Source organism: Emys orbicularis, chromosome 13 (genome assembly GCF_028017835.1).
Source record: "Emys orbicularis isolate rEmyOrb1 chromosome 13, rEmyOrb1.hap1, whole genome shotgun sequence".
Classification (NCBI taxonomy): domain Eukaryota; kingdom Metazoa; phylum Chordata; order Testudines; family Emydidae; genus Emys; species Emys orbicularis.
The window spans coordinates 6,729,176-6,754,812 of record NC_088695.1 but is presented as its reverse complement, the minus strand read 5'-3'; the positions used below and the strand labels follow the sequence as shown (position 1 = coordinate 6,754,812).

The following is a 25,637-nucleotide window of genomic DNA, read 5'->3' as shown; positions in this document are numbered from 1 at the left end:
GTGTGCAGCAATGGTCCCCCCGCCCCTCGCGCCACAATGGTGCGGACACGTTAGCCTGACTGAGACAAGGACCACGGTGGCTCTCCCGATAAACTTGCGCAAGCGCGTTGCCCACATTCTGGATGAAGAATTCCTTCCCGAAAAAAAAAGCCGCTTACCAGGAACCTGCTCTTCTGTTTGTCCTCCACCAAGTACCGGCCGCTGCGAGTGGCTACCTTCCTCCTGGCTTGAGAAGAGCTCCTGGCTGCATGCCTCCAGGGATTTCAGGGTGTCTCCCCCCGCCCCAGCACCCTCACTCCCGCTTTCATCCTCCTCCTCCCCCCACTCTGAAGTGTCCATGGTGGTGCTCGGAGTGGAGGTGGGGTCACCCCCAAGTATCGCGTCCAGCTCTTTGTAGAATCGGCAGGTCGCGGGGAGAGCACCCGAGCGGCCGTTTGCCTCGTGGGCTTTGTGGTAGGCATTCCGCAGCTCCTTCACTTTAATCCTGCACTGCAGGGCGTCCCGGTCATGGCCCCTTTCCATCATGTCCTTTGATACCTTCCCGAAGGTATCGTAATTCCTATGGCTGGAGCGCAGCTGGGATTGGACAGCTTCCTCCCCGCAAACACTGATGAGGTCCAGCAACTCGCCATTGCTCCATGCTGGGGCTCACTTGGCGCGTGGAGGCATGGTCACCTGGAAAGATTCGCTGAGAGCACTCCACGCCTGGCTGAGCAAACAGGAAGGGGATTTTTAAAATTCCCGGGAATATAAAGTGCGGGTCTGATGGTTGGTCACCTGAGGACAGAGCAGTAGAGTTCAAACTGTTGACCAGAGTGGCTAGAACAGGCATTGTGGGATACTGCCGAATACTTCTGGAGGCCAATCAGAGCGCATTGGGCGGCCACACTGGCGCAGCAGCGGCAGCGCAATATTCTTTATTCCTCTCGGGGAGGTGGAGTACCAGCAGCGCTGTAGCCACGGAGATACAGCGCTGTACGTGCCTTGCCAGTGTGGACGGGGAGTGAGGTACAGCGCTGGGAGCGGCTTTATTGCGCTGTAACTCACAAGTGTAGCCAAGGCCTTAGAAATAGGGAGGAGTTTAACACTAGAGCTGTGGTGTGCATCAGCAAGGTCCCTAGACTGCACAGATCCTGGCAACTCCTAGTGAGGGTGTAAAAATTCCCCTCACCTCCCCAGACGTCTGCCTCTCCCAAGAGGGCTCAGCAACCACGTTCCCATCCTCTTGGGTTCCACATTCTCCAGGAGAGCACAGGGACAGGTTCCATTCACAGAATGTCCTTGGTGACAGATGCGCTCTCATATCCTCCATGCACCCTGATCTCGTCTGATTTCCCCCCCTGCGCAGGATTTCCCATTCCTAAACCTGAGCTGATCTCCCACCTGGAACGAGGGGAAGAGCTGTGGGTCCCGGATCTCCAGGCCTGCAAGGAAAGAGAGATCCCGAGAGGCGACCGCACAGGTGAGGACTGACACAGAAACCATCTGGAGAATGAAGGAAAAAGTTAAGAATCCCAAAAATGTGGTGTGAGCAAGGACCCTCAGTTCTTCCTCATCTCAGCCAGGGCAGGGCTGTGGTCAGCAGATATTGCTCAGGATTTCCATCCACCCTGTTAACTGCAGGAGTTTTCTTCCCGTCTCTCCTTCCCTGTGAGTGTTTGGGTGGGATGTGGAGGCAGAATCCAATTGCTCAGTCTTTGTGTTGCGTTTTACCCCGGTGCTGTCCCTCTTTCTCCCCAGCACAATGACTCCTGACTGGATTGTCTCTCTCTCTTAGCAGGTGCTGAGCGAGGGAGTGAGAACGTGGAGGGGAATCATCATCAGGAAGTTCCTGGGGAAGTGGAACGACGGGGCACATTTGTGGGAAGAGCTGAAGGAAATTTTTCCCAGTGCTGGGAACAGGGAGAAGCCTGCGGAAATTGGCACAGGTCAGAGAGGCTTGTGGCAAACCACCCAAGGAAGAAACTGGTTGAATCTATTAAATGTGGGGAAGGAGACAAGGATCCCACAACCCAGCAGACAATTCCCAAGGAAGAGAAACCCTACCACTGCCTCCAGTGTGGGAAAGGATTCATTGTGAGATCACAGCTTGTTACACATCAGACAATCCATACTGGAGAGAAACCCCTTCAATGCTTGGACCGTGGGGAAAGCTTCAGTAATCGCTCAGACCTGAATAACCATGGGAGACGCCACACTGGAGAGAGAGCCTCTCAATGCCTCGAGTGCGGGAAATGTTTCATTTGGAAGTCAGAACTAATTAGACATCAGTTAAGCCACACAGGAGAGAGACCATATAAGTGCTTCGACTGTGGGAAAAGTTTTATACAGAGGTCAGACCTTCTTAAACATCAGGCAATCCACACAGGAGAGAGACCCCATAAGTGCTTAGACTGTGGGAAAAGTTTCAAACAGAGGTCACACCTTTTTAATCATCGGGCAATCCACACAGGAGAGAGACCCCATAAGTGCTTAGACTGTGGGAAAAGTTTCAGACAGAGGTCACAGCTTCTTAAACATCAGGCATTACACACAGGAGAGAGACCCCATAAGTGTTTAGTCTGTGGAAAAAGTTTCGTATGGAGGTCAGACCTTGTTAAACATCAGAGAACCCACACAAGAGAGAGACCCCATAAGTGCGTGGACTGTGGAAAAAGTTTCATACAGAGGTCAGACCTTCTTAAACATCAGAGAATCCACACAGGAGAGAGACCCCACAAGTGTTTAGTCTGTGGTAAAGGTTTCATATGGAGGTCAGACCTTGTTAAACATCAAAGAACTCACACAGGAGAGAGACCTCACAAGTGCTTGGACTGTGGGAAAAGTTACACACAGAGATCACATCTCATTAAACATGGGAGAATCCACACAGGATCTGAACTTCTGTGACACAGAGACAGAAAGTGTTAAGGAAAATGCATGTAATTGACCTAGATTCAACCTTTAGAGACATGTTAGCAAAGTGTGTCCTCCTTAGATAAACTAGAGCTTCAAGAGGTAAACGTGTATTGTTAAAGACATGGAAGAAGATGGTAACTGTAGTGGTCTTTGGCTGTATCTTGTTAGAGGTTAACAATGGAAATAAACGGTTCCTGTCTAGGGCTCTATTCTGTGAATTCAGAGATCAAAAAGGAATATTAACATTTAGATAAAACTTGGTTGTAATAATGTCATTGTTTGTCTCCTGAAAGTTTGTGGTAAACTGTCTAGGAACTGCTTTATGGAGAATCACCTCATGTTAATCCATGTAATTAATTACCAGTGATGTTTAGGAAATAGAAGGTTACTTCAAAAGCCTGTTGTTCAGCCAAGGACTGTGTGCTGTCGAGACGCTGCAAAAATGATCCTTTCTTCTCTGATCTGCCTAAGCTTTATTCAGGGGGAGTGTGAGTCGGAAGACGGAGATCTCCAGTCCCATCTGGACCGCCCTGACATTGAAATTTGGACATTGGACTAGAACGTGGTGACATGATTCTGTAAAGGACTCTTTGCAATTCTAAAGCATCATCTCTACAGTGAAACTGACCTAAGGACTGGCTTGGTGAATCTAAGTATTGGAATATCCACCAGTTTTGAGGATTGTCGGCCCATTCTTTGCAGTTTGCCCTAATTGAGCAATCTCAGTGTGGCCCCCCAGGACCCTGGTCACAACTTCTGAAATGCCTTGTGTGTTGGGCAATTTTCATTCAGCCATTGTGGCTCCTTAGCCCCCGTGGACGGGGGGAATGCCCTGTGACTACCCTCCCCCACGGGACCCCCAGTTGCCCCAGTCCTTGGGGGTGGGGGGATTCCCCCATCGCTCTGACTCCAGCTGCTGCTGATGGGGGGAATGCCCTGCATTTCCCCAGCCTCCACGGGGTCAGTCCCCGGGGCTTCCCAGCCCACGATGTTGGGGGGGGGGGAATCCCCTGCGGCTCCGCAGCTGCTTCAGCTGGTGGGGAAACACCCCTGCAGCTTGCAAGCCACCACCAATGGAGGGGTGGGAGTCCGCCAATGGTCCCCAATTCTCACGGCCCCACGGCTTCCCACTCTTCCCTGGCGCTGGGGAATGCCCCGCGGTTCCCCACTACCCACGGGTGTTGTGGGATCCCCCTCACTTCTCCAGTGCCCATGCGTGCCTGGGACCTCTGGTGTTCCCAAGGACCCGCAGATTGCGAGGCAAATACCGAGCAGCTCCCCAGGGGCCAGGGGCATTGGGGAATTTCCCCAGGGGCAGGGAAGAAACAGGTCCCCAGCCCCCCCCCCCGTGCTTTGGGGAATTCCCTGTGGCTCCCCAGGCCCTGTGAATGGGGGTGAACCCCCCCTAAACCTCCCCAGAGGCCAGGGGGTCGGGAATTCCCCTCAGGAATCCGCCCCCAGCGCAAGGTGCAGGGAGGAGATCCTTTGAAGCTCCCTAATCCTCACTTGTGTGGGGGAATCCAGTCTCCGCGGGCATTGGGGATCCCCCCTTGGCTCTGCACTCCCCCTTGTCGTGAGTGGAGGAAATACCCCGCAGCTCTGCAGTCCCCACAATTCAGGGGGACCCTGGGAGCTCCCTGGCCACTGCAGGCACCTGGGCAACCCCTGCAGCTCCCAGCCTAGGTAGGAGTTCCCCAGTCCCCGGGCGGGGGGAATCCCCCTGACTGCCCAGTGCCTGTAAGTGGGGGGGACCCCTGGAGCTCTGGGCATGGGGGAATGCCCCGTGGCTCCCCAGCCATCACCGGCAGGGGCATTCTGCAGCTCCCCAATCTGCACGGGATCTCCCGGAGCTCCCCAGGGTGGGCCCATGGAGCTCGCTAGGCACCACAGGTGGCAGGGTCACCCCTGCAGCTCCCCAGCCTGGGGGGAATTCCCGCAGATCCCCAGCCCCAGCAGATGGGGGATCCCCCACAGCTCCCCAGTCACTGCCAGTGTGGGGGAGCCCCAGAGCTCTTCAGTCCCCCTGGTGCTCCCTAGCCCTTGGAGGTAGCAGGGTAACCCCCACAGCTCCCCAGTCTAGGGGAAGAAATCTCCCAGAGCTCCCCAGTCCTCTGGAGGTGGGGGATCTCCCACAGCTCACCCTGCTGTAAACATCTGTTCTCACTTTCAGGTGACATTGTAAATAAGAAGCGGGCAGCATTATCTCCCGTAAATATAAACAAACTTGTTTCTCTAAGTGATTGTCTGAACAAGAAGTAGGACTGAGTGGACTTGTCGGCTCTAAAGTTGTACATTGTTTTGTTTTTCAGCGCAGTTATGTAATAACAAAAAATCTACATTTGTAAGTTGCACTTTCATCTTAAAGAGATCGCAGTACGGTCCTTGTATGAGGTGAACTGGAAAATACTATTTCTTTTATCATTTTTACAGTGCAAATATTTGTAATAAAAATAATATAAAGTGAACACTGTACACTTTGTATTTTGCTTTGTAATTGAAATCGATATATTTGAAAATGTAGAAAAATATCCAAAAATATTTAATGAATGTCAATTGATATTCTATTTTTAACAGTGTGATTAAAACGGCGGTTAATCACAATTAATTTTTTATCACGATTAATTTGTTTGAGTTAATTGTGTGAGTTAACGGCAATTAATCGACAGCCCTACTTTTTATCTTTCTTCTTTTATTACAATGATGCTAAAATTTTTGTCAGTAACACAGCCAAGTAATGCAGCGGTGCGGAGTAAAGCAGGTTTGGCCTCTTCAGAAGGAAATGGGTAAATTTGTTCTCCAGATTTTGAATCTTAAGATTCTCTGGGATTTTGCTTCATCAACAGGAAAGTGGTTTGTATCCCACCCAGCATTGCAAGATTCTCTCTCTTTCCTGATGGCGGTTCTGTCACATATTTTGATATTAAATCAGTTTGAGAGAAGCTAGCTCAGATTTTCTAAGGACTTCAAAAGACAAATGATCATTCGCTGAAGTAGTCCTTTCTGATTTTCTTTTCACGTTTCCCTTGCCTTTGTCATGAGCTTTTCTTCTTCATTGAACAATGACAATGATCAGTATCTATCAGCAAAAGCACAGGGCGCGAGTGCTGGATACGCACTCCAAGGGTCTGTCTCCACCACTGTTGGTCAACGCTCTCCCATTGACCCAGCACGGGTGTAGACACCTCAATAAGTTGACCCCAGGTTTTTTCTGTGCTAGTCCAGATAATTTGTAGATGGGAAGGGTTTTTTATGTACATGTTTACTTATATATATATATATATATATATATATATATATATATATATATATATATATATATATATATATATATTATTATGATGATGATGATGATGATGCTAAAACTTTTCTAACTAACACAACTGAATAATGAGAAGTGAAGCCGGTTTACCCACTTCAGATGAAAATGGGTAAATTTATTTTCCTGATTTTTTTGAGTCTACGGATTCTCTGGGATTTTTCCCCTAGCAGCTAGCCGGAGGGTCAGTCTGGGTACCCAATATAGAGCCCTGTCCACCCGCCACCCCCTCAGTTCCTTCTTGCCGGCTGAGGGGGGTGGATATTGGAATGGACACGAGCAACACATCTCGAAGAACAACAGTTACGAGGTGAGTAACCATTTTTCCTTCTTCGAGTGCTGGTTCATGTCCATTCCAATCAGGTGACTCCCAAGCCCAAATTCAGGTGGTGGGGTCGGAGTCTTCCACTGATTGAAGCATTGCCCTGCTGAAGGCCATGTTGTCTCTAGTCTGCCAGGTGATCGCATAGTGTGCGGCAAAGGTGTGGATGGAGGACCACGTCTCCACGCTGCAGATTTCCCTGCTCCGAAGCACTAGAATGAAGACTCCATCATCTTCATCTTCATGCCCCACTCCTGAGAGAGAGCGTCCTGCCGGAGAATAGCAAGAACTGAGGCATTAGTAGGGCCACAAAAGGTAAGGGGCATGCCCTGATTTTTAAAGTTTTGTGCCGCTCCGTGCATCATGGTCCTCATCAGTGAGTGAGTCTTTAATGTTCCTCATGTGATTGTCCCTCCCACAACCGGTGGCCAGGCACTATGTTGGGGAGACTAGTGACTTTCCCACTGGTGCAAAATGTCCCGCATGGAGCTGCACAAACGTTAGCAGCTTTGGGAATAGGTGACTGCCAGGGCCTGGGAGGGCAAGAGCTGGGACGTGGCACCCGCAGGGCCCTGCTCCATAATTGCATAAAGGTCAGAGCCTTATTGTGAGAGATCCTGCAGCAGGAGGCAAAATCCACTTCCCTTCCATAAATATGCAAGGGTGGGCCGGGCCGTGCTAGTCGCACAACACTGGGAGGAGGCAGGGGGAGCTCAAAAAACAGAAGGTGGACTAAAAAAAATCATCATTTCATCTTTTATAAGAATCTCGCGATTTTTAGGCCAATCTCATGATTTTGGGGGTCGTACTCATGAGAGGCGCTGGGAGCCCATCACAAAAGGAAACACTCAGAGAGCAGGGAATCCAAAGAGCTCAAGTTAGAGGGATGCAGGTTGGGGTGAGTGGGGCAGAGATGGGCTCTCTCTCATCCCCACACAGGACACTGCGGTAGATGAGGAGGCAGAGACCAGCTGTGCTGTCAGGTTCCTCATCTCCCTCTGGCCTCAATGCTAGAGGTCGGCCTGGCTTCAAGGCTGCCCAAGTCTGTTCACATCCCCGCCTCCCTTCTTGCCTGTGCCCGTTTTATCCGGTTCCCATTCTACCCTTCTGTCTTCCAAGGTGTCACTTACCACACTGCCCCTGGCTTGCCACACTTAGCAATCAGTTTTGATTTCTGTGATCCTAAATCAGACTTCTGAGGGCTGGGGAAAAAATCGTCACAGACCTGCAAGGGAGGGGAACCTCAAAGCACAGTGTGAGCTTTCTGATCTGTTTCCATCTATTGGTAAAGTGGCTTCCAGACTTTTTCTGTGGTTGTCTAGATCATGTGTAGATGGGACGGGGGTGGGGTTTTTCCCCCCCCCCTTTTATGATGCTGCTGCTAAATCTTTTGTAAGTAATACAATCAAATTATTACGCAGGAAGTAAAGCAGGTTTAGCCACCTTTGAAGAAAACAGGTACATTTATTTTCCTGATTTTGAGTCTTCATAGTCTCTGGGATTTCACTTTATAAATGTGAAAGCGTTTTATAGCCCACCCTGGATTGTGGGTTTGTCTCTATTCCAGAAAGCTGTTTCATCCCATACTTTGATATTAGTGGAGTTTACCTCAGATGTATTGAGGAGTTAATGAGCGAAATGTTCATGTGCCAGAATAGGTCTTTTTAATATTAACCATTTTCTACGCTTTGGGATGTGAGTTTAGTTTTATTTGAACAATGACCAAGGTCAGTATGTCTCAGCACAGACACTGAGGGTGCCAGCTCGAGTCACACTCCAAGAGGCAGAGATGGAAACGGGGAATGAAATCACTGTCTGATCCCTGCAGTGATGGGGGGAGGGATAGCTCAGTGGTTTGAGCGTTGGCCTGCTAAACCCAGGGTTGTGAGTTCAATCCTTGAGGGGGCCATTTGGGGATTTAGTTGGGGATTGATCCTGCTTTGAGCAGGGGGTTGGACTAGATGATCTCCTGAGGTCCCTTCCAACCCTAATAATCTATGATTCTATGATGTGACGTAGGGCCCATCTTCCCTTCAAAGGCTGCTGCGGCCCAGCTGAACTGATGCCGCTGTAGCGCTTCAAAGAGGATCTACACAAACCAATGGGGGAGGTTCTCTTCTCCCACCGGCGTAGGTAATCCACCTCCCCAAGAGGCGGGAGCAACGTCGACGGGAGAAGCCCTCCTGTTGCCATAGTGCTGTCTGCACCAGAATTTAGGTTGGTACAGCTGTGTCCCTTGGGGGGGTGGAGTTTCACAACTGACGTAGGTTGCGAGCGCAGACCAAGCCTCAGCGTCAGGAGGAGGAGAGGGTGGGAGGCGAGGAGAACAGAGCTGGGGAACGGCTGACTTTGCTCTTCAGAGCCAGACGGCTGAGGCTGAGAACTGGGAACTCGCTGCATCAGAGCTAGAGAGCGACGAGACTTGGCCTGTGAGTGTCGTGTGAAGCTGGACCTGAAATCAAAAGGGCCATGAACGACACCCCAAAAATGATAGGGGGAGGGGGCAGCGGCTCCTTAATTGCTGAGATGCCGAAGCTGGGTGCAGGCAAGAAGGGAGCCGGGGATGTGAACAGACTTGGGCAGCCTTGAAGTCAGGCCAACCCCTAGCATTGAGGCCAGAGGGAGATGAGGAACCTGACAGCCCAGCTGGTCTCCACCTGCCCATCTACCTCAGTGTCCTGTGTTGGGACTAGAGAGCCCGTCTCTGCCCCACTCACCCTAACCTGAGCTCTTTGGATTCCCTGCTCTCGGGGTGTTTCCCAGCATCTCTTACAGCCTCTCGGCGCTTTTCTACCATTCAATACATGTTGCTCCATTGCTAGTTCATGTTCATGCAGGAGCTGGGTGCGGCACTGTCCTGGGATGAAGCCGAAAAGTACCGTGCTGAGCTGGGCTGGTGGTGGGAAGAGGAGTCTGTCTTTGATCGTCCTTTGGACTAATAAAGTAGAATTTAGTTTCTCCCCTGCCCACTGTCCTTTGTTTTGTGTGAAATGGCCGCCAACTCCAGAGGTAAGGTTAAAGGTCAAGGCAATGCAAACGTGGTCTGGGATGGACGGGCACACTTAGGTTACCCAAACAACCTTACCCCTGCCTTGTCATAGGCTCTTCAAACTTCCCATTCAGTTAAAACTCACTAAGATCTTGTGTATCCCTCCATGACCCCAGTACAAATCAAGGATAGGCTGACGGAGTTCCCAGGGTCATTCTCCTTTCCCTCACCCTAGTGTAAACCAAACATAATCCCACTAGAACCCCTTGCCTGTCTACACCAGTGTGACGTTGTTGTGAGGGGGAGAATCAAACCGTTGGCAGCTAAATGTATTAGCAGGAAATATAAGCACAAAGAGAGAACCGTCTGACCCCAAAATCATGAGATTGGCCTAAAAATCATGAGATTCTTATGAGAGATGAAATGATGATTTTTTTTTTTTAGCCCACTTTCTGTTTTTTGAGCTCCCCCTGCCTCCTCCCAGTGTAGTGCAACTAGCACAGCACGGCCTACACTTGCATAGTGATGGAAGGAGAGTGGATTTTGCCTCCTGCTGCAGGAGCTCTCACAATAAGGCTCTGACCTTTACGCAATTATGGAGCAGCGCCCTGTGGGTGCCACGTCCCAGCTCTTGCCCTCCCAGGCCCTTTTGTGGCCCTACTAATGCCTCAGATCTTGCTATTCTCCTGCAGGATGCCCTCTCTCAGGAGTGGGGGATGCAGAGGAAGATGTTGGAGTCTTCATTCTAGTGCTTCGGACCAGGGAAATCTGCAGAGTGGCGACGTGGTCCTCCATCCACACCTTTGCCGCACACTATGCGATCGCCCGGCAGGCCCGAGATGATGCGGCCTTCGGCAGGGCAGTGCTCCAATCAGTGGAAGACTCCGACCCCACCACCTGAACTTCGGCTTGTGAGTCACCTGCTTGGAATGGACATGAACAAACACTCGAAGAAGGAAAACGGTTACTCACCTCGTAACTGTTGTTCTTCAAGATGTGTTGCTCATGGTCATTCCGATATCCACCCTCCTTCCCCTCTGTCGGAGTAGCCGGCCAAAAAGGAACTGGGGGGTGGGGGCGGGTCAGCAGAGCTCTATATTGGGTGTCATTAAGGCGCAACTCCAGGAGGCGCCCAGACCGACCCTCCGGCTAGCTGCTAGGGGGGGAAATCCCAGAGAATCCGTAGACTCAAAAAAAATCAGGAAAATAAATTTACCCATTTTCTTCTGAAGTGAGTAAACCGGCTTCACTTCTCATTATTCAGTTGTGTTAGTCACAAAAGATTTAGCACAGAAAAAGCCTGGGGTCAACTCATTGCGGTGTCTACGCCCGTGCTGGGTCAATGGGAGAGCGTCAGTCCACCAGTAGAGGAGACAGACCCTTGGAGTGCGTATCCAGCACTCGCGCTCAGTGCTTTTACTGATAGATACTGATAAATTTCATTGTTCAAAGAAGAAGAAAATCTCATGACAAAGGCGAGGGAAACGTGAAAGGACTACTTCCGTAAATGCTCATTTGTCTTTTGATGTTCTCAGGACATCTGAGCTAGCTTCTCTCAAACGGATTTAATATCAAAATATGTGACAGACCCGCCTTTACCAAAAAGAGAAAAACCCACGGTCCAGGGTGGGCTACAAACCACTTTCCCATTCATGAAGTGAATTGCCAGAAAATCTTAAGACTCAAAATGTGGAGAACAAATTTACCCATTTCCTTCTGAACAGGCCAAACCTGTTTTACTCAGGGGATCTGTGGGAATTCCCCCCAGGCCGGGGAGCTGTGGGGGTTACCCTGCCACATGGGGAGGGTAAGCATGGGCCCTGAGGAGCTCCGGGAGATCCCGTGCAGACTGGGGAGCGGCAGGACAATGCCCTTGCCAGCAATGGCTTTGGAGTCACAGGGCATTCCCCCATGCCCAGAGCTCCAGGGGTCCCCCACCCTTACAGGCGCTGGGCAGTCAGGGGGATTCCCCCCCGCCCGGGGACTCGGGAACTGTGGGGGATTCCTCCCCAGGCTGGGAGCTGCAGGGATTGCCCAGGTGCCTGCAGTGGCCAGGGAGCTCCCTGAACGTGGGGACTGCAGAACTGCAGGGTATCCCCCCCACTTCCTGCGAGTGGGGAGTGCAGAGCTGTGGGGGGATCCCCTCTGCCCGTGGCAGCTGGGGAACTGTGGGGAATTTCCCAGACCGGACTTGGTGGCTAGGGAGGTGTGGGGGATTTCTCCTCCGCCCGCAGGGACTGGGGAGCCATGGGGTATTCCCCCTGCTCATCAGGGGCTGCAGAGCCACGGGGGATAATGCAAGCCCCGCAGACACTGGGCAGCTGCAAGAGACACCCCACTCTTGTCTGTGGGGCCAGGAGAGCTGCAGGGGGGTTCCCAATGCCTACAGAGACTGGATTCCCCCACACCCGTGGGGAATAGGGAGCTTCAAAAGATTCCCTCCCTGCACCATGCGCTGGGGAGCTGGGTACAGATTCCTGAGGGGGATTCCCAACCCCATTGCCTCAGGGGAGATTTACGGGGGATTTCCCCCATCCACAGGGCCTGGGGAGCCACAGGGAATTCCCCAAAGCCTGGGGGGCTGGAGAGCAACAGGGGATTCCCCCCCCCGCACTTGTGGGGACTGGGGAGCCATTTCCTCCCTGCCCGGGGAAATTCCCCAATGCCCCCGGCCTCTGGGGAGCTGCTTGGGATTCCCCCCGCCTCTGCGGGCCCTTGGGAACTCCAGAGGTGCCAGGCACGCATGGCGACTGGGGAACTGAGGGATCCCATAAGGCCCGCGGGTAGTGGGGAACCGTAGGGCATTCTCCAGTGCCCAGGAAGAGTGGGAAGCCGTGGGCCTGCGAGGACTGGGGACCATTGGCAGACTCCCCTCCTCCATTGGTGGCAGCTTGAGAGATGCAGGGGTGTTTCCCCACCACCGCTGCAGAGCCACAGGGGATTTTTCCCCCCGACACCGTGGGCTGGGGAAATGCAGGGCATCCCCCCCATCAGCTGGGGCTAGGGAGACAGGATGGCTGAATGAAACTTTCCCCACAGGCCAGGCATTTATGAAGTTGTGACCAGGGTCCCGGGGGCCACACTGAGATTGCTCAATTAGGGCAAACTGCAAAGAATGGGCCGACAATCCTCAAAACTGGGGGCTATTCCAATACTTAGATTCACCAAACCAGCAACAAAACAGCTTCTGCAATACCTTACTGGCTACACAGAGGCCAAAGCACAGCTCCCTTAGAGCAACCCGGCCTTGGGCTCCCTCCCAGACAGCCCACTTCAACATGATGGGGATTGCTGAAAATCTTATTCATCACATTAAAAAGTTCCACCAATCCCAAAGAATCCAATACATTATCCACCAAGTTAAGGAATACTTCAGTTCTGACCCAAATACACGCTTACAACCAATTCTTATTAACTCAACTAAGATTTATTAAAAGAAGAAAAGAGAGAGTGTGTTGGTTAAACGATCATTATACATACAGACATACATAGAGTCCTTAGGTCACTTTCCCTGTAGAGATGATGCTTTAGAATTGCAAAGAGTCCTTTACAGAATCATGTCACCACGTTCTAGTCCAATGTCCAAATTTCAATGTCAGGGCGGTCCAGATGGGACTGGAGATCTCCGTCTTCCGACTCACACTCCCCCTGAATAAAGCTTAGGCAGATCAGAGAAGAAAGGATCATTTTTGCAGCGTCTCGACAGCACACAGTCCTTGGCTGAACAACAGGCTTTTGAAGTAACCTTCTATTTCCTAAACATCACTGGTAATTAATTACATGGATTAACATGAGGAGATTCTCCATAAAGCAGTTCATAGACAGTTTACCACAAACTTTCAGGAGACAAACAATGACATTATTACAACCAAGTTTTATCCAAATGTTAATATTCCCTTTTAATCTCTGAATTCACAGAATACAGCCCTAGACAGGAACCATTTATTTCCATTGTTAGAGGTTAACAAGATACAGCTAAACAAAGACTACTACAGTTACCATCTTCTTCCCTGTCTTTAACAATACACGTTTACCTCTCGAAGCTCTAGTTTATCTAAGGAGGACACACTTTTCTAACGTCTCTAAAGGTTGAATCTAGGTCAATTACATGCAATTTCCTTAATACCTTCTGTCTCTGTGTCAGAGAAGTTTAGATCCTGTGTTGATTCTCTCATGTTTAATAAGGTGTGATCTCTGCGTGAAATTTCCCCACAGTCCAAGTACTTGTGGGGTCTCTCTCCTGTGTGGATTGACTGATGTCTAACAAGGTTTGACCTCTGTATGAAACATTTCCCACAGTCTAAGCACTTGTGAGGTCTCTCTCCTGTGTGGATTCTCTGATGTTTAACGAGGTGTGACCCCCATATGAAACCTTTTCCACAAACTAAACACTTGTGGGATCTCTCTCCTGTGTGGATTCTCTGATGTTTAAGAAGGTCTGACCTCTGTATGAAACTTTTTCCACAGTCCACACACTTATGGGGTCTTTCTCCTGTGTGGATTGCCTGATGTTTAACAAGGTCTGACCTCCGCATGAAACTTTTCCCACAATTTAAACAATTATGGGGTCTCTCTCCTGTGTGGATGTGCTGATGTTTAACAAGATCTGACCTCTGTATGAAACTTTTCCCACAGTCCACGCACTTATGCGGTCTCTCTCCTGTGTGTAATGCGTGATGTTTTAAAAGAGCTGACCTCCGACTGAAAGTTTTCCCACAGTCGAAGCACTTGTGAGGTCTCTCTCCTGTGTGGATTCTCTCATGTTTAATAAGGTCTGACCTCCATGTGAAACTTTTCCCACAGTCCACGCACTTGTGGGGTCTCTCCCCTGTGTGGATTCTCTGATGATTAACAAGGATTGACCTCCGTATGAAACTTTTCCCACAGTCCAAGCACTTATGGGGTCTCTCTCCTGTGTGGATTGCCTGATGATTAACAAGGTCTGACCTCTGTTTGAAACTTCTCCCACAGTCGAAGCACTTATGGGGTCTCTCTCCTGTGTGGCTTAGCTGATGTCTAATTAGTTCTGACTTCCAAATGAAACATTTCCCACACTCAAGGCATTGATAGGTTTTCTCTCTTCTGTGGCTTCTCCCATGGTTATTCAGGGCTGAGTGATTATTGAAGCTTTCCCCACAGTCCAAGCATTGAAGGGGTTTCTCTCCAGTATGGATTGTCTGATGTGTAACAAGCAGTGATCTCAGAATGAATCCTTCCCCATAACCGAGGCATTCATAGCGTTTGTCTTCCTTGGAATTTGTCTGCTGGGTTGTGGGATCCTTGTCTCCTCCCCCACATTTAATAGATTCATCCACTTTCTTCCTTCGGTGGTTTCCCTGCAGCCTCTCTGACCTGTGCCAATTTCCCCAGGCTTTTCCCTGTTCCCAGCACTGGGAAAAATTCCCTTCAGCTCTTCCCACAAAGGTCCCCTGTAGTTCCACTTCCCCAGGAACTTCTTCATGATGATTCTCCTCCTTTTTTTCACTCACTTGATCAGCACCTGCCGGGAGAGAGAGACAATGCAGACAGGAGTCATTGTGCTGGAGAGAAAGAGGAATAGCACCCAGGGAAAACCGGACACACTAAAGTTGCGAATACTAAGCAATTGGATTTTGCCTCCACATCGCACACAAACATTCACAGGGAAGGAGAGATGGGAAGGAAACTCCTGCAGCTAACAGGGTGAGTGGAATAGCGTGAGCAGTATCTGCTGACTACAGCGCTGCCCTGGGTAAGAGGAGGAAGAACTGAGGGCACTTACTCACACCCCATTTTTAGGACTCTCAACTTTTTCTTCATTCCCCAGATGGTTTGAGTGTCAGTCCTCACCTGTGCGGTCACCTCTCGGGCTCTCTCTTTCCTTGCAGACCTGGAGATCTGGGACCCACGGCTCTTCCCCTCGTTCCAGGCGAGAGATCAGTTCAGGTTTGGGAAGGGAGAATCCTGTGCAGGGAGTGAAATCAGACCAGATCAGGGTGCATGGAGGATTGAGAGAGCGTCTGTAACAAAGGACATTCTGTGAGCGGAACCTGTCCCTGTGCTCTGCTGGGGAACATGGAACCCAAGAGGACGGGAACGTGGTGGCTGAGCCCTCTTGGGAGAGGCAGATGTTTGGGGAGGTGAGGGGAATTTTTACACCCTCACTAGGAGTTCCCAGGATCTGCACAGTCTAGGGGCCTTGCTGACACACACACAGCTCTCGCATGAAACCTCTGCCTATTTCTAAGCCTTCCCAATGGCTGGAGCTATTCCTAAGAAGGGCAGTAAATAATAATTTTGTGCGTGATTCTGCCCCTTTGAAAGCTGGAGCGATGGGGATGAGCTAGTATGTCCATTAAGTTTTGACACCATGTCTCACTGGAGAGGGTACAGAAATGCAAATCTCTCCCAGTCTAGGGGCCTGGGAGAAAATGCGCACACAGCTCTGGCATTAAACCCCTGCCTATTTATAAGCCTTCCCAACGGCTGGAGCTATTCCCAAAAAGGGAGGTAAAAAAGGATTTGGTGTGAATGGGAATCAATGCAGAAGGGATAATGAATGGAATCTGGCCTTTTGAAAGCTGGAGGGATGGGGATGAGCTAACATGTCCATTAAGTTTTGACACCGTGTCTCACTGGAGAGGGCACAGAGATGCAAATCTCTCACACACAGCAGCTGTGCATTATGGAACCCATTTGCCTCTGATCTAACTGACCAGGGAAGAACCTGAACACATTCAGACACGCAGACCCCACGGCTTCTAATAACCGAGGGGATGGGAATCCCTTACCCAGCGAGGTCACCGTCTCGTAATTCTCCTGCATGACGTCCCTGTAGAGGGCTCTCTGAGCGGGGTCCAGCAGAGCCCCCTGCCCCTGGGTGAAATACACAGCCACCTCCTCGAAGGTCACCGGCATCTGAAACAACAGAAGTCCCCCACTCAGCACCTGCTGCTCCAGCCACAATCTCGCTAGTCATGGGAAAGAGTGAAAAGCTCTGGGAGGGGCAGAGTAGCAGAATCAGACCCCTACCCATCAGAGCAGCCAGGAGGCTTCAGGGGGTGGGAGAAGGTGAGAGCAGGGCAGCGTCTTCTCATTTCCCACACGCCTGCCAGCCATAGGCTGATACGGGAAGCAGAGCTCTGAGCCAGGGACAGGGACAGGAATCCCAACAGCTTCCCTTCGTATTTCACAGCAGCCTCTGGCTACTGGGTTCAGGCTCCATCCCTGTGCAGGGGGGTTGTGTCCTGTTTTTGAAATGGGCGAATGTCCCTCCCCTCCCCCTCACCAATGGTCCTACTCAGAAAATGAGTAGGTTTCTCACACCCTGTCTCCTCCCTCCCTCTCCCTCCTGCTACCCAGCAGCTCCCTGAAAATCCCCTACCTGAGCTGGCTCCATCACAGCCATTTCCCTTCCCTCTCTCCTAGAAGATGGGCCGATCTGGAGTGAAATGTGGACGTGATTCTTAAGCCTGTCAGGGCGAGAGGGGCGATGGGGGAGGTTACAGAAGGGGCTTCAGTCCATGTCACACCCCGATTCCCCCCAGCCTCTTTAGACCCTCCCAGTAACAGCATCTCTGAGCCAAACTCTAGAAAAAGAGCAGAATCAAAGGGGCCACTCTGGGGGATTGCTCCCCATTGCAGTGTAAACCCCTCCCCCTTAACAATAGCCGGAGCCCTCTGGTGGCAACACCTGAAGAATGAGCTGCCCTGGACTCCCCCAGCAGCTCCAAGGGACAAGCAGACAGAGGTTGATCCTATTAGCCCATCCGCACTCATCCCCTGCCAGAGCCAGCAGTGACTCCTGTCTGACACCGGTGTGGCTGAGATCTAAAACCTGTCTGGAAATCAGACCAAGTCCTAGGGCAGTCCTGAACACTAAAGAATCAGAGCCCCAAAGATCCTGAGTTTGTCTCTTTTAAAAAAAATCCAATATAAGCCCTGGTCTACACTACGAGTTTAGGTCGAATTTAGCAGCGTTAGATTGATTTAACCCTGCACCCGTCCACACGACGAAGATGTTCTTTTCAACTTAAAGGGCTGTTAAAATAGATTTCTGTATTCCTCCCCCGACGAGGGGATTAGCGCTGAAATCGACCTTGCCGGGTCGAATTTGGGGTAGTGTGGACGCAATTCTACGGTATTGGCCTGCAGGAACTATCCCAGAGTGGTCCATTGTGACCGCTCTGGACAGCGCTCTCAACTCAGATGAACTGGCCAGGTAGACAGGAAAGGCCCGTGAACTTTTGAATCTCATTTCCTGTTTGGCCAGCGTGGCGATCTGCAGGTGAGTGTAGATCTCATCAGCAGAGGTGACCATGATGGAGTCCCAGAATCGCAAAACAGCCCCAGCATGGACCAAACGGGAGGTACGGGATCTGATCGCTGTATGCGGAGACGAATCCGTGCTATCAGAACTCTGTTCAAAAAGACGAAATGGCCAAACATTTGAAAAAATTTCAAAGGCCATGAAGGACAGAGGCTATAACAGGGACCTCCCTAACACGTGTGGCAGCACCCAGAAGACATACGGTGACGGTGAGTTGAGCGGGCTCCATGTTTGTTGTGGTGTGTCGTTTGCACGGGTAACCCAGGAAAAAAGGCGAGAAACTATTTTTTGCCATTGCTTTCACGGAGGGATGGGGGGCTGACGACATTTATCCAGAACCACCCGCGACAATGTTTTTTGCCCCATCAGGCATTGGGAGCTCAAACCAGAATTCCAATGGGCGGCGGAGACTGCGGGAACTGTGGGATAGCTACCCACAGTGCAATGCTCCAAAAGTCGACGCTAGCCACGGTACTGTGGACGCACTCTGCCGACTTAATGGTCTTAAGTGGGGACACTCACAATCGACTGTATAAAATCGATTTCTAAAAAATCGACTTTTATAAATTTGACCTCATTTCGTAGTGTAGACATATCCTAAGTTGGGAGCAGTGTGTGTGCGGGAAGGGAGGGGGGTGCCTGTGGATAATTCCCTTGTAACGAGGCACTGCCCGGGAAATGTAACTTAGACAGACAGCATTGTCTGTTACACCTGTCGTACATCAGAATGCAGGGGCGGCCCTAGACTAGGTGCCCTAGGCAAACCATGGAATTGGCGCCCCCAACCCCAAACCCCAAGGGCAGATCTAAGCTGAGGTTTTTGATAAACTGAGAAACATTTTGCCCCTTTTTTCCTTTTAATGTTTTTTAAGCGTTTTTTTTTTTTTTAAACAGAGGCTTAATTATTCGGTTTGTCTGTCTGGCCAACCAATGTTTCTTAGATCAGATAAAACAGAGACACAAAATATTCAGGATAGATTTGTACATGAGAGCTAGATACTATTTCAGTCCTATTTCAAATAAAAATGTATAAAAAATGTTAATTATAATTTTTATTATTACAAATCCAAAATCATCCATTACTCTATCCTGCTTTAACTGCCATTACCACCACATCCAATATAGAAAGAAATAAGAAAACTCTTCAATGAACGTTAACCTGTATTTACAAAACACACTGAATAAAAAACACTCTGTGCTCTTAAAACATGACTTTTCTTGCTTTAAGTTTTCAAAATTCAGTCACTAGTTCTTTTAGATCCAGTTTTCCAGCTATTTCATGCTCTATTGACATTGTGGCAAGTCCAACAAGTCTCTCTTGCACCATTGTTGAACGCAGATATGTTTTTATCAATTTTAACTTTGAGAAGCTACGTTCCCCACTAGCTACGGAAACTGGCAAAGTTAAAAGAATGCGTAGAGCTATAAAAACATTTGGAAAACTCTCTGAGAGTTTATTTTCACAAACAAACTTCAGTACTTCTTCAGGAGTGGAATGTTCCTTAAGTCATCTTGAAAAAGCCTGAAGCTCCCTACAAAAATCTGTAGCATCAATGTCTTTTGAATTTTCATGAGTCAACGTCGACTCCAGTTTTATACAAAATTCTCTTATCTGTTTTGCTGTTCTCTTTCGCAAGCTGTGGATATTATATAGAAAGCCAAATACTGACTCTAGCTGCTGCATCTGTTGAAATCTTTCGTCAACCGAGTGAATAGCAGTATCAAGGACTGCGAAGTAGAAATTCACTTTGAACCTTTGTTTTCGGTTCTGAATGGGTGTGTCCCATCCTTCATACGAAAACTGCTGTTTCTTTTGCTGAATGTGAACTGGCTCTGGCTCAAATGCTGTTGGAAAGTCTATTTCTTCAGCAAGCTCAAGAGAATCTACCAGTGTTCTTTCAAATTCATCACTTCTGAATTCCTCCGGAATATTTTCAGTTTGCTGAAGTTTTTGAACAGCAGAATGTATCTTCAAGTTCTTTTCCTGAAGCTGCTTACTAGCGAGGTTAACCTTGAAAAGGATATTATACCACAAAATGAGTGAAGTCACAAATTTGAACTTGGAAAGGCCATTTGCAAGAGCTTCTGCATCTGAACGTGCCGTATTGCCAGATGATCCAGTAAAGGTAGTATCATCAGAAATTTCAATTAGGGCATCATAAATGTTTCTAAGTTCATAGTGAAGAGGCTTCAAAGCATCAATGCGACTCTCCCATCTTGTCTGACTAAATGGTTTCACAGTTAGAGAATTCACATGGCGAGTCAGAATCTCCCAACGGCATGTTGAGCCTGAGAAAAACACATAACATGTTGCACCAGATCAAAGAAACTGCTTGCCTCCAAACAGCATCTAGCAGCATCATTGACAACCAAATTCAGAGAATGCACACTGCAAGGAACAAAAAAGGCCCTAGGATTGATTTCCATCAGTCTCCTTTGCACACCGTTGTCTTTAGCCTTCATATTACTCCCATTATCATAGCTTTGGCCACATAAGTTTTCAACAGATTATGACATTGTTTCAAGCTCTTGTAGAATAGTTTCAGTCATAAATGCTCCAGTCATCTCCTTGTGGTACGAAACCCCAAAAATGTTCCTTTATGAGTACTTCAACATTATCTTCATCAGCAGACTTTTCCATAGCCAGAAAACGAATCATCGTCATCATTTGTCCAACATGACTCACGTGGTGTACAGTCCAGTATTATTCAAAAGTATTTTGCAGAATGGGCAGCTTCTACAATTTTCTTTTTAATGGCATTTGCTAGGATTTGAATCAGTTCATTCTGCATATTTTTTCCAAAGCAATAAACCTGTGTTTCATGATCAGTTATTTTACGTAGATGCTCCTTCATGACTGGATCAAATAAAGCTAGGTATTCAACAAATTTTTAAAAGTTTCCATTACCTGGAGTGTATAATTTTTCATTTCTACCGCGGCAGCGGAATGCTAAATTTTGCCCACCGAGAACTCTCACCAGGGCAAGGAGTCTTTATAGTTCACTCCCATGGGACAAGAGTGCCGCCACTTGATCTGTGTTCCTTATAAAGGGGATCACAAAGCAGCCAGGCCAATGCTTTCCATACGCACAGCAGGATCTACCATGACACTATCCGGCCATCACCCTCCTGCTCATGAAGGACGTCTTGTCCTTTGCAGGAGAGAGAAAAGGAGCGAGATCACCTTACATTTCCACCTCAACCCAACTACTGAAATTCTGTCAGACCAAAGCTGGTACCTGGAAAATATCCCAATGGCATTTCCACACAAGGCAACACTCAGAGAAGATGAGATGAGCGCCCCACTGCTTCTCTTTGGACTTGCAAAATCGCATGTGGGTTACACCTGGACTATACAATACTTAAAAAATGTTTAAGACGTGATCAAAGACCTGATGATTTATAGCATTGGGGGGAAGGACTCCTGCACTGGTCTGTGGCTGTCCTGACTGCCAATGTCAAAATTAAGGCCACCTGACTTCTGAATGAGAGCGTCCACACAGGGGTTTAAAGTCCTGGAATTCATGTGCATTAACTTCACACCTTTAACATCACACCATGCAGACAAGCCCTGGAGAAGGGAAGGGAATAAGAGAAATTGGTGAGGGGGGCTTGGGGATGACTGCTATTTCTTTTAGTTTTAAAAGATTTAATTTGTTTTCCATGACACCCCCACACATGGGCGCAGACATTCAGATGCAGCGCCTGGCACAGGAGCAGGAGACACACAATCAGCATCAAAGTTTTCAGCCCATGAACAATAATGGGTCATTTAACATCAGAGTCAGCAGCATAGTCTGTGTCTATAAGAAAATGGGTGTTTTTCCCATGGGGTAACTAACCTGCATTAGCGAGCCCCCTGCAAAAACATAAACGAAAGGGTGAGGTCAGCACACTGCGTCCCCCGGCCTGACCAATGCGAAGGACACATAGAACAATTCATTTAAAAATTGTTTTTACTTTGGCCGTACAAATCAATACATGTGTCAGAAGGAAGAACATCCCTGAAATGGATCACAACAAAAATTGTCAAACATAGGCCATTAGAAGTATAAACAATGTGGTAGAAAAATCCACATCAATGCATGCAATAAATGAAGTCATAGGAAAGTCAAGTGGGCATTTCAGAGTGTGCCGGATGGGGGGTTACTTAGAGAAATATGGTTTTAAAATCAATTTTCAATTGCAAGTGGGGGAGGGGAATCATATGTTCCCAGAAATGTAAAATGGCATCGAATGTTACAGGATTGTACAACCATTCTAGATGTATGGATCCTTTGGAAGGGGTAGCAGTAAACCTACGTAGCTAGTACTCGCCAAAGGCTCAGACACAAAAAGGTAATAAAAGAAAAACAAAAATTTATTTCTTTATTTAAATTCTAGACTTTTGGGTGCATAACTCATGGGGTTTGAATTATTGGGGTTGACAATCTATCTTGGGGATGTATATCTGTCCTTAGTAAAAAAAAAAAAAAACACTACAGAAATTTATTTTTTAGAAGTATTTTATACGAGACACTCTAAGGCCCTTAGGGACTGATTTTTAAAATGATTGAGGCCACTAGTCACATTTAAAAATATCTAGGTGCCTTCAACCTTGAAACTTCTGTCTATTAGTGAATATTTGGGAACCAAGTTCTTCACACAAATGGAACATGAGGTAAAAACACCCCAAAGACAAAATAACAGTTGGCTAAAGCAAAGGAAATTGAAGAAGTTTTGAGACCAGCCCATGAAATCAGTCAGTGCTGCACTCAAATTACAACATTACAATAGAAACAGGAACTGTTACAGTGTCACCCTGAGATGTGATTGCCAAGCTACTAATAACTGTTAATATTTCCCATGATGATTTGCTATTACAAATATAAATTCCATGGCACAATGACATCCCTCCGCACAACGCTAATGAAGTTTAGGATGAAGAGCTCAGAGTAATAAAAATAATATTTTCAAAAGGCACTAATGTACAGGAGTGAAACTGCCCAGACTGGATTCCAAGAGGAGTGAAACTCAGGGGAACAGGGACAGTGGCTAGGACACACTGATGAAGCGCTGGGCGGCTTTACGCAGACACAGGAACTGAGACCCGGATTCTTTAAACACTCGAAGCAGGTGTGACAGTGAGATCTTTGTGGGGGGGTCTGTAAATATTTCACTGGATCAAGTCTCCTTTAGCAGCTCAGTAACATCTTATACAGGGGGAGAGCGGCCCTGTCTGGGCTCTGCGATGCACTGGGCCTTTAAGGACACGGCCCTGGGAAATGGGAGCTGAGATCCTGGGAAAGGGGGGAGGAAAAGCCCCAATGCCCTATTTTTGCAACCACTGCAGCTGGCTCAGCTCATCAGGGGAGAACTTTTATCCCCTCTGCCCCTCTCTATTACTGGGTTTCCCCCTCCGGCCTGCCTGGCGGGGCCTGTACCCCGGTTCTCCCCGCTGAATCCCCCCACATGCCGCTGCCCCAGCCCCCAGCACGGCCCAGCCGGGCTCCCCCCGCCCCGCACACACCGGGAGGGGGCGGCAGCTTTCCCGGGCCCAGGGCGGGAATCGCAGCCAGCTCCGCTGGGAGCAGCCTGGGGCCAAACCTCCCCCTGCAGCCCGGGGGTGACGGGGGGGGTCTCTCTTACCTTCCCTCCGAGCGGAGCCCCCCAGGGGCCGGGCCGGGAAGGGGCCTGGCCGGGCTGGGGGCTCTGCCCTGGGAGAGGCTCCCGGGGAGCAGCGGGAAGGGCCCTGCTGGAGATTCCCCTCTCCCGGCTGCAGCCAGGGCTCCGGGCTCCCAGCACCAGCCGCCGGGGCTCGGGGATCTCGCCAGGAGCCAGAGTCACCGCAGCGGCTGCGAGTCACTTCCTGCTGCCGGGACTGACCCCAGCGATCGCTTCACCAGAGCCGCCTCCCAGCGGCTCCTGGGTCCTAGCGATCAACCCATCCAACTGCAGCATCTCTCGGAGCATGTTACCAGCACTTAGGGGGACCAGACAGCAAGTGTCAAAAATCAGGACAGGGATAGGGGGTAATAGGAGCCTATATAAGTCAAAGCCCCAAATATCGGGACTGTCCTTATACAGTTGGGACATCTGGTCACCCTACCAGCACTGGTGCAAAAGTTGGAGCTGTCTGGGCTGGCTGAGCCGGACTTGTGGGAAAGAGAAGCAAAAGGAGAAAGAGCAGAAATAAGGGGGGGGGAGGAAAATGATGCATGAGGGGAAGGGTGACAGCAGAAACCCACCCTCATATCCACCAGGGTGCAGGGCCGGCCTTGGGGGCTTTTCCCTTGGCCCCCGTGGGCTCCCCATCCTGCACCCCCTTTTGCCACTAACCCTTGTCCCCTTCTGCACCCTAACTCCTACTCTGTGCCCCAACCCCTACATTTTGCCACCTTCACCCCAAACTCTCCACAGTGCCACCTTCATCCTAACCCCTGCACTTCCCTCCCACCTGCGCCCCCAACCCCAGCCCTGCGCTGCCCCTGTTCCTGCCACCCTGCCACCCTGTCCAGGTCCCCCCACCCCCTTATGCCCAGCAACCCCCATGCCCAGTGGCCCCTCACCCAGAGATCACCATCGATCCCTATGCCCAGTGGCCTCCCACCCACAGACTCCCCACACTGCCCAGCACCCCCTCACAGGCCCCCCTCCCCCACAACTGTCCAGTATGCCATATTCCCGAGGGCTTTCAGCACCAACAAATTAAAAATTCTGTGCACAATATTTTACAATTCTGCCCATTTTATTTGGCAATCCATACACGTGGAGGCTCCAGAATGGCAGTGGCAAGCATTGGCCCCTGGCTGCATGGAGGTGGGAGATCACCCTGCAGCCTTCCCCCTCCCCTCCTAGGAGAGGGACTTGGCAGTGAGATACCTCTGTGTGCATGTCAAAAGGCCACAGGGAAGGGTTTCACATGGTGGCTGGCATGTCAGCCAGGCCCCAAAATCCATGTGAATGACTAAAAGGAAATAGCTGATACCCATGGCTGAGTCCAGCCCTCATCCAGGCCCTTGCCTGCCAGGGCTCTAGGCCATCACCTTCTAAATGGCCTTTCATACCTGGTTGCCACACACAGCTCTGTGGGACTGTACTGGGTAACTCAGCACACGGTTTCAACAATGCCGGCCAAGCCTGATTTGAACAGTGGCTCTTGGTTAGGATGATTTAAGGCAGTTTTTAAAGGTCTCTCCCATAGGTGAGGAAGCATGTGCTGCATTCTTGAAGGGACCTTTAAAAATCTCACTCAACTCTATGCTGTTTAGAACTCTCCCTCGTTCAAACTGCTTCCTGCTGGAGAGACAGATCTGCAGATACTTGGATCCTCAAGGAAAAAAAATCATGTCCCTTTCCCCTAAATAAAACTGTTCAGCTACTCCAGCCTTGTCAAGAGCGAGTCCATCTTCTTCCCCAGCTAAGAGGTCGCTCCCTCCCTTGCATTCTGCAGCCCTGATTGCTGCTTTTCTGCTCCAGGTACAACTCCCCACCCCCCTTTTGTTTTAGTGTCAGTTTCCTGTTGACACAGGCATATTGTTAATCATGGGCAGGAAAAGTAAATGCTGCCTTCTTTTACTTTCCTTTAACTTTCCCTCCTCCCCAGCCAGGTTATGTGTGTACCTCTCCCTCCTCCCAGCGCACGTCTGCTGCTGATCCCTGCTGGGGAAGGGAGGGGAGGGAAAAGGCCAAAGGGGATCCTCGGCATCTGGGCTTAACTTCAGAGCAGAGGGAGGCAGCGTGAAAAGGAGATTGCAGGGGGTTGCCACAGGGCAGAAGAGGGGAGAGGTGCAGGTGCAGTGTGGGGCAGCTCGGAACAGCTGCT

The 25,637-nt window shown here is 49.6% G+C and overlaps 2 protein-coding genes across 2 annotated transcripts in view; one reads left to right on the top strand and one right to left on the bottom strand.

Annotated features, from left to right (window-relative positions):
* The window catches only part of LOC135888216 (zinc finger protein 850-like), a 54,570-nt gene that overhangs the window by 3,075 nt on the left and 25,858 nt on the right, over positions 1-25,637 (top strand). The window contains exons 2-3 of the mRNA XM_065416025.1: positions 1,349-1,462; positions 1,781-2,854. Of these exons, the coding sequence (XP_065272097.1) occupies positions 1,349-1,462; positions 1,781-2,854 (1,188 nt within the window). The remainder of the gene's footprint in view (positions 1-1,348; positions 1,463-1,780; positions 2,855-25,637) is intronic.
* On the bottom strand, positions 13,626-16,329 carry LOC135888072 (zinc finger protein OZF-like). The gene is made up of 3 exons (XM_065415886.1): positions 16,296-16,329; positions 15,355-15,468; positions 13,626-15,025 (listed from the first exon to the last, which is right to left on the bottom strand). Exons 1-3 carry the CDS (start codon positions 16,327-16,329, stop codon positions 13,626-13,628), a joined length of 1,548 nt encoding a protein of 515 aa, XP_065271958.1.

Bases quoted from the DNA above. Each gene is read 5' to 3' on its own strand.
- LOC135888072 (XM_065415886.1), bottom strand. From the start codon at position 16,329: ATGCAGGAGAATTACGAGACGGTGACCTCGCTGG. The intron at 15,469-16,295 runs GTAAGGGATTCC...CTCCCTGCACAG, and splicing joins CGAGACGGTGACCTCGCTGG to GATTCTCCCTTCCCAAACCT. The intron at 15,026-15,354 runs GTGAGGACTGAC...CTCTCCCGGCAG, and splicing joins CCCGAGAGGTGACCGCACAG to GTGCTGATCAAGTGAGTGAA.